This window comes from Dreissena polymorpha, chromosome 2, assembly GCF_020536995.1.
Source record: "Dreissena polymorpha isolate Duluth1 chromosome 2, UMN_Dpol_1.0, whole genome shotgun sequence".
In the NCBI taxonomy this organism is placed as follows: domain Eukaryota; kingdom Metazoa; phylum Mollusca; class Bivalvia; order Myida; family Dreissenidae; genus Dreissena; species Dreissena polymorpha.
The window spans coordinates 21710739-21726709 of NC_068356.1; the positions used below are offsets into that span (position 1 = coordinate 21710739).

General features: G+C 38.9%; 2 protein-coding genes across 2 annotated transcripts; both read right to left on the reverse strand.

Moving 5' to 3' along the window:
• Positions 1-314: 314 nt before the first annotated feature.
• Positions 315-6704, reverse strand: LOC127869579 (uncharacterized). Its single transcript, XM_052412233.1, has 3 exons — positions 6520-6704; positions 5727-6464; positions 315-501 (listed from the first exon to the last, which is right to left on the reverse strand). The coding sequence occupies exons 1-3, from the start codon at positions 6702-6704 to the stop codon at positions 315-317; spliced, it is 1110 nt and encodes a 369-aa protein (XP_052268193.1).
• Positions 6705-6947: 243 nt separating this feature from the next.
• Positions 6948-7781, reverse strand: LOC127869580 (uncharacterized). The gene has a single exon (XM_052412234.1). It carries the CDS (start codon positions 7779-7781, stop codon positions 6948-6950), a length of 834 nt encoding a protein of 277 aa, XP_052268194.1.
• Between the last annotated feature and the right edge of the window lie 8190 nt (positions 7782-15971).

Sequence of the window (15971 nt, forward strand, 5' to 3'; positions counted from 1 at the left end):
TTTAGAAACGTTATTATTAAAACTTTATTTCAAAGTCAGCATTTACGCTGAATATCTTTTTTACTTGTATTTATCTTGTTATCTTGTTTTATTTAGTAGTTTTTTTTTTTAATATTCGGTTTAAGCTATTATAAAGCATTTTTGTCGTTGTCTATAGTATACCTGTTGTTATTGGTGTAAACAATACATAGCATTATCATGGGTTGATAATGGAATGCTCTCAACCAACATCATCAGCATGGATTCCATCGTCATAGTCCGTTTCGACCCTTTATTCCATGAACACTCTGGTGGCGGTGGGCCCACAGTGGTGATCAATCACTGTGTGTCGGTTGATGTTTCCAGCTCTTCTCCTCTCGTTTAAGCCACAGCCAACTTGACACCCTCTCAGCTGCTTGGCTCAGTCTCTGGATAGCCCCCCCCTTTTGTCTCTGCCAGTAGCCCCAAGTGCTGTCATCAGTCTGCACACTGACTGGGAACAGAAACCTCTTGCGCAGATTTCTACCGGGAAAAGCCAAGTACGCCAGCCTCGTTGCCTACAGAGATCTAAGAGCTCTGAGTACTTTGCTTTCTTCCTTTCGTAAGCCTCTTCACACTTTGTCTCCCATGGTACTGTCAGCTCGATGACGATATGCTTCTTCCCTGACTTTTACCACAGTACGACATCTGGTCGTAGGGTCGTCTGGACCGCGTCCGGGAATATAAGTCTCTTCCCCAAATCCACCTCCATGTTCCAGCTTGTTGTGCCATCTAGGATTGACGACCTGTGTGTCGTTTGCGTTTTACTGGTCTCACGAGTCTTCACGACAGATATAGTCTATCAGCCAGATGGGTTGGGGTGTACCACTCAGGGGGGCAAAACAACACCTATCTTACTTGATTGTATACTCAATATAAAGAAACAAAATGTGTCATAACAATCTCAGTTGGGCAGCTTTAAGTTATTATTGAGCTGTTTCTATGGCAACCGTCAGGCTTTGATTAAATAGATAGTTTAGCTAGTATAATTCTCAAATATTTCTTCAAAATTTGTTCTAGAAAAAAAAGTTTGGTGTTAAAATGAAGTTTATGATTATTACCTAGTATGATCTGCTGTTAAATATGCAAATTAGTACATTTGCATATCTATGAATATTAATGAGATTGCAAGAAAAGTTCCTAAACTCTAGCGAGCCTCATAAATAGTGGGGTCAATATATGAAAAAACACCTTCAACAACCAAAAAATTGCTACAAAAGGTATTTTAACTGAACCTGGTAGGGTAGAAGCTTCTTTAAAACATATCAAAAGTTTACCACAATCGGACCTCCGGAAAGCTTTTTTCAAGATAACCGCAAAGATGGCCGCCAATACCTATTAATGGTCATAACTATGTAACTATACAAACAAATTTGATGAATTTAGTGTCTATTCCTAAGTTTCAAGAGGCAAAGAACACATAAAGATCATCAGTCATTGTTTAATTGTACAATAGTACTCACAAATCCAACATGGCATCGAAAATGGCCGCCAATATGGCCGCCAAAACCTATAAATGATCATAACTATGTAAATATCCACTCAAATTTGATTATTTTTATGGCTTTATATGGGTTTCAAGGGGCAAAGAAAACATTTAGATCATCATACATTGTATAAGTTTATTATATAACGTTCAAATCCAAATTCAACTTTAATGGATTTGGTGTCTATACCTTCGTTTCAAGGGGCAAAGAACACATACAGATAATCAGACATTGTTTAAGTTAACAATAGTACACACAAATCCAACATGGCGTCTAAAATGGCCGCCAAGATGGCCGCAAAAACCTATCAATGATCATAGCTATGTAAATATCCACACAAATTTGATTTTTTTTTGGTCGATATACATAGGTTTCAAGGGGCAAAGAACACATTAAGATTATCAGACATTGTTTAAGTTTACTATATTACACACAAATCCAACATTTTGGCCACCAAAACCTATTAATGATCATAACTATGTAACTATTCACTCAGATTAGATGATTTTGTTGTCTATACCGAGGTTTCGATGGGTCAAGAACACATATCGATTGTCAGACATAATTTAAGTTTATTATGTTACACAGAAATCGCACCTGGCTTCCAATGACACAATACGAAGGACCGCAAGTCCATTACTTTTGACGTGATGCTTGTTATGTGAAACGCCATAGTTTGGACCTGCCGCAATTTCTGGATTTTGACACGAGGATCGATATTTTTCAGGCAACACTGAATTGGCAGGGAATGATGCGTATCTTGCAACAGCAAAGCCAGTTCCCTGGGCTGTTGTAAGTCAAACTCTTGCCTATGATTAATATGTACAATGGGGACAAAGCGTGCATTCTGTAAACATAAGTACTAGTTTGCAACCTTGCCACAGCTTTCACGCCTTTGTAACGTTTGACCAACCCTTGTATTGGAAAGCTGCCGAAATCATCATTGATGCGCCACAAAGTAGTTTAATCAGAATTTGGGATGTTTCATAAACGTATGAACTTGCGGGGGGAGGGGGGGGGGGGCAAAGGATCCCTCATGGAAGAAACCGCTCTCATAAACATACTTGAGGCTATCTAATGAGAAATGCAATTGTGCACATTGTGACACAAAAAGCTGTCCAGAGGGCTTTACGGCGCCATCTTCTTGTTGAAAAGTGCATACACAGTCAACTTTTAGCCGAAATGACCAAGGAAGATCCAGACATTGAGATGCTGCTTGATCATGCCAAGGATTGGTACTCTTCCCTTTTCAGGGGCAAAACGACGCTAAAGGTGATATGTTATGCGATTTTGATCAAGCTCGAGAGGGCTACAGAAAAGTAGAAACATGAAATTGCCCAGACCTCAAAGACAAGCATAGTATGGCTGAATAATTAGCTTATGATTAACAATTCAAGGGTGTTGATTAAAGCATATCGTACTGGGTGTTGGTCGATGCATTAGGCAGTGCCCAATTTGCTATCCATCTTTGCTGCTGCTGGATACATTACCTGCAATCTGCGTATTTCTTCATATATCTGCAGCAAATAAGCAACCTAGAGGAAACGCACCCGGACGTTTATCGAAAGTTCGGTATTGGTTTTCACGTTGTTTGTAGGGGCCATCAGTGCTGGGCTGGGCTAGGACTTGATCATGTTATTGAGCAAACATTGATGAAAGAGCACATGTAGTCTAACTCGCGGCAGTGGAATTACTGAGGAAATGCAATCCCCTTGGACCCTATCCGCAACATCCGAGCACAACAGTGCGATGCAGGATTACACAGACCTGATCTATACTACACGTCCACAACATAAAGACTCAACTTAAGCGTGCATTGAAGGGGATTTTTTTTATCTAGAGAAAATGCAGACACAGATTACAACCTGATCACCAAACACAGCTGACCCTACTCTCAGAAACATGGTCAATGGGATAGTGGCTGGGTTACATGTGAATGTTCATGCAATTGAGGCGGTTGGGAAAATGATCATAAGAGATCTCATAGGAAAGTCAGTCTTTGCTTATAAATTCACGAGTAAATACAGAGCCAAATCTCTTTGGAATAGCTTGGCTGTTAAGATCGCTTCTAACAGTGCTTTTGATCCTGCTCTTCTGTTCCAGCGTTTTCTGGTGGTGTCAAACTATGGAGATCCCTCCCTTGCAGTCGTATTGTCTTATGAACTGAGCTCCCATTCTGCTGCCTTCTTTGAAGCCAAGAACATACTTTGCACAGCAGTTAAGCCTCAGATCGCTCAGGCAATTTGAGAATATTCTGTAAACACATCATGTGAGGCTGTGATGAACTGTATTTATGAAACAGATGCAAGATGGTGGCACTTTGCTGCATCGTTGACCATGGAGAAGGGCGACTCATATAACGCAAACGCCGAGTCTTATGTAGATTCAGTGAAAGGCATTACAGACAAGCGACAGCGGGGTTCGATGGCTACGAAGACGGTGATTATAACAAAGACAAAGCGCACCGGAAACGTGAATGTAAAAAAGGAAGACTTTTTGTCTCGTGACAGAAACAAGGCCGGCATGATTGCTCTGATCAGCACAACTCTGACTAAAATGGGATGCTATGTTGTTCTGTCTTCAGGGGATGCAGACGTTCAAATTGTTAAAAACAATATAACGATCCCGTCGTAGCACCACAACGTTGGTGGGCGAGGATACAGATTTGCTCACCTTGATCCTGCATTACTCCGAAAGGGACAATAAGACCATCTACTTCCGCTTTTATGTAAATAAATAGTCAAAGGAACGCAAAGTGTATAACATTAACCTTTTGAAAGAACTCGTGCTTGTTCAGGCTGTAATAAATCTTCAATGATTTTCAGCAACGGTAAACAATCAAGTCTACAGAAGTTTGTAAAACCTGATCCTATCATTAAGTCATGTGCTGATTCATTTTCTCTTCCAAATGTCGTAAATTGGATTTTATGATTATTAAACTCCTTAGCGATAACCTCATTTCGATTAAAGTGTTTCTTGTCTCCTAAACTATGGCATTTTACATAACAACCATAACGTTTGAGTAACAAGTTATGGACCTTCGTATTGTGTTGATGGCCATTTTGGCCGCCGTGTTGGATTTCTGTGCAACATAATTAGCTTACATTTTGTCTGATGATATAAATGTGATATTAATGTGTTGTTTGCTCTCTGAAACCTGTGTATATACACCAAATCCATCAACATTTGAGTGGATGGTTACATAGTTATAGTTTATAATCATAAATTAGTTTTGGCGGCTATCTTGGCGGCCATTTTGGACGCTGTGTTGGATTTGTGTGTAATATAATCAACTTAAACAATGTCTGATGCTCTTAATGTGTTCTTTCCCCCTGATTCCTATGTATAGACACCAAAATCGTCAAATTTGAGTGGATAGTAACATATGATCATTTTGATTTTTTTGGCGACCATCTTTGCGGCCATCTTGGCGGCCATTTAGGACGCCATGTTAAATTTCTGTGTAACATAATTTACTTACACTTTGTCTGATGATATTAATGTGTTCTTTGCCCCCTGAAACCTGGGTTTATACACTAATTCATCAAATTTAAGTTGATAGTTACATAATTATGATCATAAATAGGTTTTGGCGGCCATCTTGGCGGCCATGTTCGATGCCAAGTTGAATTTGTGTGAACTTAATTAAACTTAAACAATTTTTGATGATCATTATGTGTTCTTTGCCCCTTGAAACCTGAGTATAAACACCAAATTCATCAAATTTGATTTGATAGTTACATAGTTATGGTCAATAATAGGTTTTGGCGGCCATCTTTGCGGCCATCTTTAAAAAAAACTTTCCGGAGGTCCGATTGTGGTAAACTTTTAATATGTTTTTAAGGACCTTCTACCCTACCAGGATCAGTTAAAATACGTTTTGTATCAATTTTTGTATTGACCCTACTTCGGTTCAATTTCTCCCAGACAATTTATGAAAATTAAGCTGATTGAGGCCCCATCTTCAAAGGAGAAAAAAATACCAAAAGCTGCCACTACCAGACTGTTATCAACCATTTTCACATGCTACTAGCATGCATCTTCCAAGATATATAGGTGTAGTTTTGCTCCCCTTACTGGTACACCCCACCTCAATTTTGGGTACTTGGCTGAAGGACTAATATGAGCTTATGAGAAGGGTGGTTCCGTCGTTCCTTCTTGCGCTCTCGTTCCAGCCAGTCAGCCAGCTCTCTGAGTACTTAGTCGTGCCTCCATCGGTACCTCCCCTGTGTCAGAGCTGTAGAGCATGATGACAGCACATGTTCTAGTGTGCCGATTCTGTCGCACAAACTGCATTTGGGATCCGTTGTGAGTCCCCATCGGCATAGGTTGGCTGGAGATGGTAGAAGGTCATAGACAGACCTGAGGAGGAACGAAAATCTCAGTGGCTCGTATTTCCAGATTTCTCCCCAGGTCAACTTCCTGTCTGTTGTGTTCCACGTGGTCCATGTTCCCTGCGCTCCCATCTCAACTGCCCTAGCCTGTCTTGCACTCTCCTCCTTTCTTTTGACCTCTGACTGTATCATTGCTCGTCTCTCCTGCTGATCTGATCTGCTCCACAATACGGTCTTGGTTGCGCCGATCCCCTGACGTCCAACGGTAGTCACTCCTACAATGTCAATGTGCTTGAGGTTGCTCTCTGCCTGGCTCACAGATTCTGTCGCTGACCACTTTTTGCTAGTACGTGTTTCAATCCCTGCTCCCCGAATACACTCATCCGGAGAATCCCTCAGAGTCAGCACAAGTCGTGTCTTTGCGATTTTGAACTCATCTACCAGTGAAGAAAGTGGGAGCTGCAGCTTGTTAGTCCAATCCTTGTGAAACTTGGCGGTTCTCCGAGCCACTTTCTGAGGTGCCTTCTGGTAGTCCTCTCGAGGGCTTCGACTGTCGTAATAGCAACCTCGTACAGTATCAGTGGCCAGAGAAGTCTTGGGAGCAATGCCTGCTGGTGCAACCAGGCTTTGAACTTCCTTGGTAGTCCACAGCGATCAATCTTCTTAAGGCCATCTTCTACCTGTGCTTGAGTTTCTTGGCACTGTCTCGATCTCGTAGACTTGCGTCAAACCATTTCCCAAGGTACTTTATTGGGCTTTTCACTATGAGCGGGATCTCCTCATTCTGTACGTGGAGCTTGAATCTTTCTGTTGTCTGTCCCTTCTTAATGACGAGGGCTCTGGATTTGACTGCCTTTAACTTCATTCTTCCCCATGAAGCGACGTCTGTCAGGGCCGTCAGAATCCACCTAGCTTGGATAGGCGTTGTAGTCGACAATGTGAGGTCGTCCATAAAACCTCTGCTAGATGGGAGATAGATTCCTGATTCCGTCTTTGGACCTCTCGTCTCGCATTGAGCCGCGTTTATCAGAAGGTTCATCCCCATAATGAAAAGAACCACGGAAACAGTGCATCCTGTCACGATTCTGCCATCTAGTTAGCTGGTCACTTACAACCGTAGCCGGATGCCATCCATGTAGCTGGTGATGATCTTCTGTACGTGGCCATCTACATGGTAGTGCTGGAGGGCTGTGTAGATCAGCTGGTGTTGAATTGATCCATACGCGTTGGCTAAGTCAGGCCAGACAATGGTAAGGTCCTTCCTGCCTTCTTTCGCCTCACGGATGAGCTGTGTGATTGCGCTGGTGTGCTCCACACAGCCGGAGAAACCAGGAACTCCCCCTTTCTGAACTGAAGTGTCAATGTACTTGTTTCCAGTCAAGAAAGATGTCAGACGCCTTGCAAGAATAGCAAAAAATATATTTTTTCCCTTGACGTTGAGCAACGAAATCGTTCGGAACTGGTTGACTGTCTTGGAGTTCTTCTCTTTTGGTGTAAATACTCCCTCTGCTTTCTTCCATGCGTCTGGAATTTCCCCCTTCCTCCATACAACCCTAAGAAGCCTCCACAACCGCTTTAGAAGTAATGGGCACATCTTGTATACTTTATACGGGATGGCGTTGGGTCCGGGCGCTGAAGCGCTTCTTGCTTTCCTGGTATCCTTTACTTCCCCCAGTGTTGGTTCCGAGACATCTAACGGCTTCTCTGGTTCCTTAGCTGGGTATATTCGTTCACAGTCCCCTAGCAGTTCCTCTCGATTGGGGTCAGAGTGTGTAGAATGGAGATATCTTTCAACCTCTTCAAGTGGTGCTTCTAACTTCCCTGACTGTTCTTTGTCGAGTAAGGATCTTGCAAACTTATATGGGTTGGCTGTGAATGCTGCTCTCTTCTTTGCCCTTTCCCTGGCTTTCCTTCTTGTGTTTTCGGCTTTCCGTAGTGACATCAGATCTGGCCGTAGTATTTGCCGGAGTTGCGTTAGTCTAGTCCTTTCCGTGCGTGAACTGGTTCGGTATCTTGAGGTCAGCTGTCTGAGTTCGTGTCTCAGATTCGCCGTCTGTTAGGTTTTGGAGGTTCTTTTCGTGCAACACCCTCTTCAAGTTCAAACCTCTCTCTCCCTACCGAGTAGATAAGGGTGGTGAGGGTGGTGAGTTTTCGAACCACTGATCCTTGTAAGGATGTTTCGAGGATGATTTCGAGATCCTCGTCAAGTTGTTTCCATGATTTTTCGGACGCCTTGGGCCACATGATCCTTTCTTTCCTGATTCTAGTGGTAGCATCTTGCATAAGTCTATCCGGAACAGTCGCCTGGTCTGCATCTTGGGTTCCTTGTGTCTGAAGTAGCTCAAGGAGGGGATCGTCTTCCACTACTGGTTCCCGGAAGACAGCATGTGCTGTCTCATTGACGGAGAGTTCCCCAGTACTGTGGGTTGATTCCAGACTGGGGTACTCCTGCGTCTCACTAGCCACACCAGCTAAGCGCTGTCGTTTGTGACCTCACACTTTGGCAATTGGACTTCCCTTAGAGGATGCGCAGACCGCGTTGGCTTTTACACACCTCTCCACAATATCAGGTGACTGTTCCATCTCTATTCAAAGTCGATTGGGCAGGCCGTGTTGATTCCATGCAATCCGTCCATTTGAGTCCGTTCAAGACTTATTTGTTCTCTTATTATAACAAAATCATATAATATTGTTTGAAATCCTATATTTTTGGTGCATTCTACTACACTACAAGACATATAGGAAATAGTTGTCGATTTCGACCACTTTTTAAAGACTAAAAAAGTTGATATCTCAAACTATAAGTTATAGAATAAATAATATATCAACAATTAAAAACAAAAAAATGACATGACCGTCTTCATGAAGTTATTACTCTTTCATTACAACTACGACATTTTAATGAATGTTTTGTTTCCACTTCTAATCGTAGGACCCCTTTTTGATAAAACAGTGTTTTCAAAGATGGAAGACCTGCACATATTGCCCGGTCGATTTTTTGTGAGTTATTGCTACTTCATCAAATTTATTGGCGTCGCACTGAGGTGCGGCAACTCGTATGTAATACGTTTTTTTCGCTTATGGGAGAAGTTATTATACGGATCAATGTATATATTTTTGTTGTCAGAATATCTTGCATAGTGGTGATTTTTTGTGTAGATTAGTGTAAATAAGTACTGCATTTGTGCCTATCAGATTTACTACAACATTTATTGCCAACAATCAAAATATATTTATTTTGTTGTTTTTCTAACAATAGGGCGGACTTTTGCTGTTCGAGTTTTGGTTAACGCGTATTTTCTTCAATTTTACAAGACGACAGCGATTACACGGTTAATTGCTTTATTGATATCCGTTACACTACAGTCACTTATTAATATCTTAGTTAGAAGGTGATTTTTCAAGCTGTAGTATAGTGGTTACACGCTCGCTTCACATGTAAGAGGCCCAAGTTTCGAGCCCCAGAAGAATCAAATTATTTTATTTGTGTTCTATGTTATTTTTTTGTTTTGATGCAGACATTTTAGTTTAAATAAATATGCTGTTTTATTGTAACCATTTTAAGTTTTTATTATGCCCATTAAATATATGTGTGAGAGGGTGGAGGGGGGTTCGTTAACACATTAAAACTTTTACAGTGTTTTCATTTCAATGAGTACTCAACCCCTATTGTTAATGAGCAATGTAAGAATAAGTTCAGAATCATCTCCCCTTGAAGTTGAGAAAATATTAAATTACGCTTACAAGATGAAGCAGACTTTTTAAAACCTACACAGTTCTGTTCCATTAATGTAAACTGCACACGGATGCCAGTAAAAAAAGGAAAAAAAAGGAAACCAACGTAAATAAAATGAACTATGAAATATTTGGGGGGGGGGGTTAAAACACAAAATCATAGATAATGGTTATTGTTGGGGTTATAACACAACATCATAGATAATGGTTATTTAGGAGTTATAACACAAAATCATAGATAATGGTTATCTTTTTCTATTCTGTTTAAAATAATCGGCCAATATATTAATATTTACAGTAGAAAAAAAATCGTTCCATGTAACTTCATTGAGTGCCTTTTACACCGACGCCCTTTGATGCTTTGCATCAATACTTATCTTGTACTAAAAAACAACATCGTTACCAATCTTGATAAAAAAAAAGGTTATGACTCAATTTTGATGAAACTTGGTCCAAATTGTTTGTACTTTTTCTATGCTGAGCTCAATTCTAGTCATGTGCCTCAAAGAACTTGGTGGTCCTTAAGTCTTATTACCACTCTAGATGACACATTAATGACTCAGAATTCATGAAACATTGATAAGAAAGTAAATTCTAAGTATATGAAGGCCTTGCTTAAATTTGGGTCAAATCTTCAACAATTGGTGTCCTTAAACTCATGAACATGCCTTGAATTTGACCTAATTTTGCTCTTGTTGTTTGACCCCACATAATCCAGTCTCGAATATGGCCGAAAAATCATTGAGACAAATGTTCTGATCAAGTTTCTTGAAGATTGGTCACTAAATGTGGCCTTTAGAATGGTCACAAGGTCCATGTTGAAGACGGACAACAGACAATGGAAGACGGACAAAACGTGATCATAAAGCTTACCATGACCGCTTTGTGCTCAGGTGGGCTATTAAAAAGGTTAACAACACAATATAATCAGATGTACTGGTTATAGTGCAAGTCTTAGTTTCATTGAGCTACCAGGTGGGCCCAAAACTTACTAATAAGATTTTTTATATCTATAAATAACAATACTGTTTTAATTGTATATCTATGAAATTGATCCCGCAAGTATTTTTGGTTAAGTTAATCGATGCCGTCGTCATTTAATGTGTATTACAAGTGGCGCTGTCTTAACAGGCCATTGTATGTTGAGCATTGAATTAAGATGCTGCTATTGTGACTACTTGTCTAAGCATTTATTTATAAGGTTAGGCTTAGTATAAATATCATTAAACATAATTTACGTTTACAACGTTAACAGGTGACTGAATATTATTTTCTTGTTTACATATTGTAAAATTAAGAAATATCTTAAATCCAAACCAAACTATTATATGTGTTTCTGTATCATATACTAAACCATTATTTGTTCAGATATGTTAATTGGCATGCAAAACTAAATGCTATGCTTTCTAAACTTCTTAACTGAGATATTAATAAATATTGATAGCTATAATTTGTTATATTGAAAACATTTTAATAAATAACAATACATCACTGTTTAATAATTGTGGATTTCCTGATTTGTTTATTTTATTGTATAAATAAAGAAGACAAAAAATAGATATATACTAAATATGTACCCACAAATGCACCTTAAAGACACCATATGACCAAAAATGTATACCGAGACCTCTCGAGAATTCTGCCTACACTTTTTGTCAGGCCCCTGACTGGATGTTTCCCATGAATAAAGCTGGATGATTTAAGCATTTTTCCAAAATCCAGTTTAACATCAACCATCTACAACAAGCAAATCATACCATAAAACAACAGACACAACAACAGTTCATAGAAATGATTTATTAGCTGGTCATGACTTTTAAACAAGTCCATGATCCGTTAACAATAGTTAACAAATATATAACTTAAAATATAATACACATTTCGATATGTTATTGCACATGAACTCGTTCCCACACTGGGGAAGCGAACTATGCACCACAATCTAGCAAAAAATAGCCACAATACTGCATATTTAACACCCAAAACCAATCATTTATTGTTATATAAACAGTGCATGTTTTGAGAGTTATAATGAGAAAATGAGTCTTATGTCATACCAGGCAAGCAAAGCTCCAAAAAAGTCTGCACAATTGAAGTCTGGTTAGGAGCTATGATGTCTGCTTACGAGACAACCAACCCTTATGTGACTTTTCAGCGGACAGCGTAGCTCTAGATCAGACTGCCCAATTGTGCAGGCTGGTCTGGAGCTTCGCTGGTTGCATATGGCTTAAGACCCATTTTCGCAGGACACTTCTCATATTTATAGCTTTTTGTTCATTACTATTTACATTATGGAAGTGTCTGTCTGTGTATTTAAAATGTTTATGAGGTCCTTTGTCATCAAAGGCTGCTTTATGTGAGGATCGGGATTGTGTCTCGGCACTGCTCCCTCATTATATTACTACACGAATTTGGCATTTTAGTTGCAATTACCAGCTATTTTGATTTTACTGTTAAGATATCTAATTTAAGTGTGGTAGTGTGCTGTTGGTGGAAACCCAAGTACCTGTAGGAAACCCCACCTTCCACATATGCTTACCACGGTCATAAACTCTCATTTTCCTAGAGCAGTTAGTGAACTAGGTAGCCTATGTGGTGAAGGGCTTGTATCACCCACTGCACTAACTGTACAGTCATTATGAAACAGTACTCATGTTTAGAACTCTAAACAGCCTTACAATATTGTCAAACAGACAGCCAAGCTAAGCACAATTAAAGTATCTGTAGTTATATTAAAAATTAAAACATTTCACTGCTTTTCCCCAAGGAATTAAACTGGCACTTTTCATGTTCTTTTTTAAAAGATATCGAAAATCTTACCTTTCACATAAGAGTAAAATCGAAAACTAAGTCATAAAATAGATGGGAAAAGTTTAAATATTGTAGATATTGTGTTAAACACAACCACCGGGTGCCAACGCTCGGCTGCAAAAGCTTGTCAGAATTTTTTAATTATTTTTTTAGAGGTCACAGTGACCTTGACCTTTGACCCAGTGACCCAAAATTGGGTGTGGCGTGTAGAACTCATCAAGGTGCATCTACATATGAAGTTTCAAAGTTGTAGGTGGAAGCACTTTGATTTTAGAGCCTATGTTCAAGTTTTATTTAAGAGGTCACAGTGACCTTGACCTTTGACCTAGTGACCCAAAAATGGGTGTGGCGTGTAGAACTCATCAATGTGCATCTACATATGAAGTTTCAAGGTTGTAGGTGGAAGCACTTTGATTTTAGAGCCTATGTTAATAAAAGTTTTATATTAGAGGTCACAGTGACCTTGACCTTTGACCTAGTGACCCAAAAATGGGTGTGTCGCGTAGAACTCATCAAGGTGCATCTACATATGAAGTTTCAAAGTTGTAGGTGGAAGCACTTTGATTTTAGAGCCTATGTTAACGTTTTATATAAGAGGTCACAGTGACCTTGACCTAGTGACCCAAAAAAGGGTGTGGCGTGTAGAACTCATCAAGGAGCATCTACATATGAAGTTTCAAAATTGTAGGTGGAAGCACTTTGATTTAGAGCCAATGTTAAGGTTTTAGCATGACGCCTACGGCAGACTCTGACGGAGGACGACGAGCTGGCTATGACAATACGTTGGGTTTTCTCCGAAAACAGCCGAGCTAAAAATGATCTGACACAATAAGTATCCCATTAACGTTGATAATGTAATTGTAAGTATGTTTAAAAAACTCTGAATTCATTTTTGTAATGAAATAACAGCCATGTCGTGCAAAAATGTGCCAATGCACAGTCTGGTCAGGGGCTAAACTGCCAGCTTATGACAATCTTGTGTGACTCTAAAGCACTCAGCGTAGCTCCCGACCAGACCCATTTTTGCATGATGTGGGTCATAATATCTAAATACTAAACACACTGAGTAATAAAACATTCAAGTTAAACATCTAAGACAGTGAAACACTCCTGAAGTTTCTCATATGAATTAAGTTCTAAATCTAACTTAGCTGTAAATAAGAGCTGTGTTTGTGAAACACAATGCCCCCTACTGCGCTTTGAAGCAATATATTTGACCTTTGACCTTGAAGGATGACCTTGACCTTTCACCACTCAAAATGTGCAGCTCCGTAAGATACACATGCATGCCAAATATTAAGTTGCTATCTTCAATATTGCAAAAGTTATGACTAAGGTTTTATTTTTGGGAGAGACAGACATAATGACTGACAGACAGGCCAAAAACAATATACCCCCGATCATTCGATCCAAGGGGCATACAAATTCAACTGTAATCACAATTAAATATGTATATAGCATTTTAACGCAACACATAACAATGTACTATTATTGTCGTACAAGGAAACTATAAATTTCATACAAGGAAACTATTAACATCATACAAGGAAACTATTAACATCATTCAGGAAGCTGTTAACATCATACAGGAAGCTATTAATATCATACATGGAAACTGGTTTGAAATTAAACCAGGTTACAATCTTAAAAGAAATCAGATTCATACAAACAAAGTAAAAAGAGCTCTTCCAAGAAAACATGCTTGACTATTCTTCCCTTTGAGAGTATAATGTTCATTTTCTGTCAGTCACATCATATATAAACCCAAAGACACATTTGAAGAATAATCTGTAGTAGATATATTGTATATAGTATATGTCAATTTAACTTGAAATTTATTAATTAAAACATGAAAAAATACCATGCCAATAAACTAGATTTCAATTTTTTACCAATAAATTTAGTTTAATTTAATAAACTTGGCAAGCAATGTCTGCTAGCTACACACACAATTTCAGCCAATTCCTCTATACATATTCTGCATGTCACGTAGAGAAACGAGTTGTTGCAAGCAAACATTGATACATATTTTTATGTATAAACAGGGCCAGATTTCTGCTTAATAGCAGGTCAGAATTACAGGCCTTGGTTAGTGTTCATGATGATGAAAAAACTGGCAAAATTCTGCAAAATTGTAGATCAGAGTTAAGGGCCTAGGTCTGTGTCCTCACACAATTACTCCAAACACATGTATGAAGTTTTAAGTGAATACCTGTAGTAGAAAGAATGCTAATGTGTATTTGCATGTTAACCTTCAGCACAGCATTACGCAGACACAGACAAATAGGTAAGCATTATAGCTCAGATTATTTGGTGATAAGTGGAGCTTCAAACAGCAACACAATTTAAAAGCTTCACAGAAAGATGTAACATCATGTGCAACTTTATACATACAAATTGATACCCAGAACTACAATGGAAAACATATGGCATAAGACCCATTTTCACATGACGCTGCTTATATTACACACATATCATACATACATGTATGCACAAACTCCTCTGCTTTAGATTGTACACAAAACTGGAAAACACACACAATGTTAATTAAATGACATTACAGATCTTCAACTATCATATCTAATACACACAAAATGTCGATAAAATATATAACATAACAGATCTCCATCCATCATATACAGAGAAGGTAATCACGTGATAGTCAAGATGGCGACGTCCATGCCGAGGCAAGAATTTTTGTTGTACCCTTTATTACTTGTGTTAATTTTTTTAATGCCACTCACTTTCCAGCCATATCAGCAAGATAGTTACTAGTGTTAATGTTGTATCAATATTCACTCTTTATATGGACTTTACTCACTGCAAAATTTCTTAGCAGGATGACCTAATTACAGCTCAACTAAGAAAACTTGTGGGGAGTAAAGTCGAGATATAAAGCCAATTTTAGTACAAAACAAGCAAATTCGTTGAATTGATATGCCCCGCCAAATATGTTTGTTTATGGATGGGTGTAGAACTAAAAGAAAAGGTATAAGTGAAGGGTTGTGCCTGATAATGGAGAACAATTACATCAGGACATTTTGAGAATCCATTTAAGTATGGTAGAATCCTTACCAAATAAGGCATATTCAATGAAAATGTGTGATTTTGACCTTTGTGTGTGACCATGACCCTAGCAACCTGGATCTTATATTTGACATGCAGCTAGATAATGGAGAACAATTGTGGACAGTTATTATAGAATCCCTTGATGCATAGTAAAGGAATGACTAAATAATGAATAATTAATCAAATTTGTGACCTTTGACCTCAATGTGTGACCTAGACCTTAGCCCCTAGGATTATGGGTGTTGAATGTGAAGCACCCCCAGATAATTGAGAACAACTATGGCAAATTGCATGGCTCTGACTCACGTGTTAATGGAGATAAAGCTCTAAGATTATATTAAAAAGCATTTTTTCGAGATACAAAAGGTCATAACTCCGTTATTAACAGATGGTGTACAATGCCATTTGCCGTGCATCATCCTCTTATCCATATATATACTCATACCAAGTTTCAATGAAATCCGCCAAAGCACTTACAAGATACGGATCCGGACACAAAAGTGCCCATTTTTTCAAG

Excerpts from the sequence above, each read along its gene's own strand:
- LOC127869579 (XM_052412233.1), bottom strand. The coding sequence starts at position 6,704 with ATGAAGTTAAAGGCAGTCAAATCCAGAGCCCTCGTCATTAAGAAGGGA. Across the intron at positions 6,465-6,519 it reads GCCAAGAAACTCAAGCACAG|CCTGGTTGCACCAGCAGGCA; the intron begins GTAGAAGATGGC and ends GGAAGTTCAAAG. Across the intron at positions 502-5,726 it reads ACAGCTCTGACACAGGGGAG|AAATCTGCGCAAGAGGTTTC; the intron begins GTACCGATGGAG and ends TTTTCCCGGTAG.
- LOC127869580 (XM_052412234.1), bottom strand. The coding sequence starts at position 7,781 with ATGTCACTACGGAAAGCCGAAAACACAAGAAGGAAAGCCAGGGAAAGG.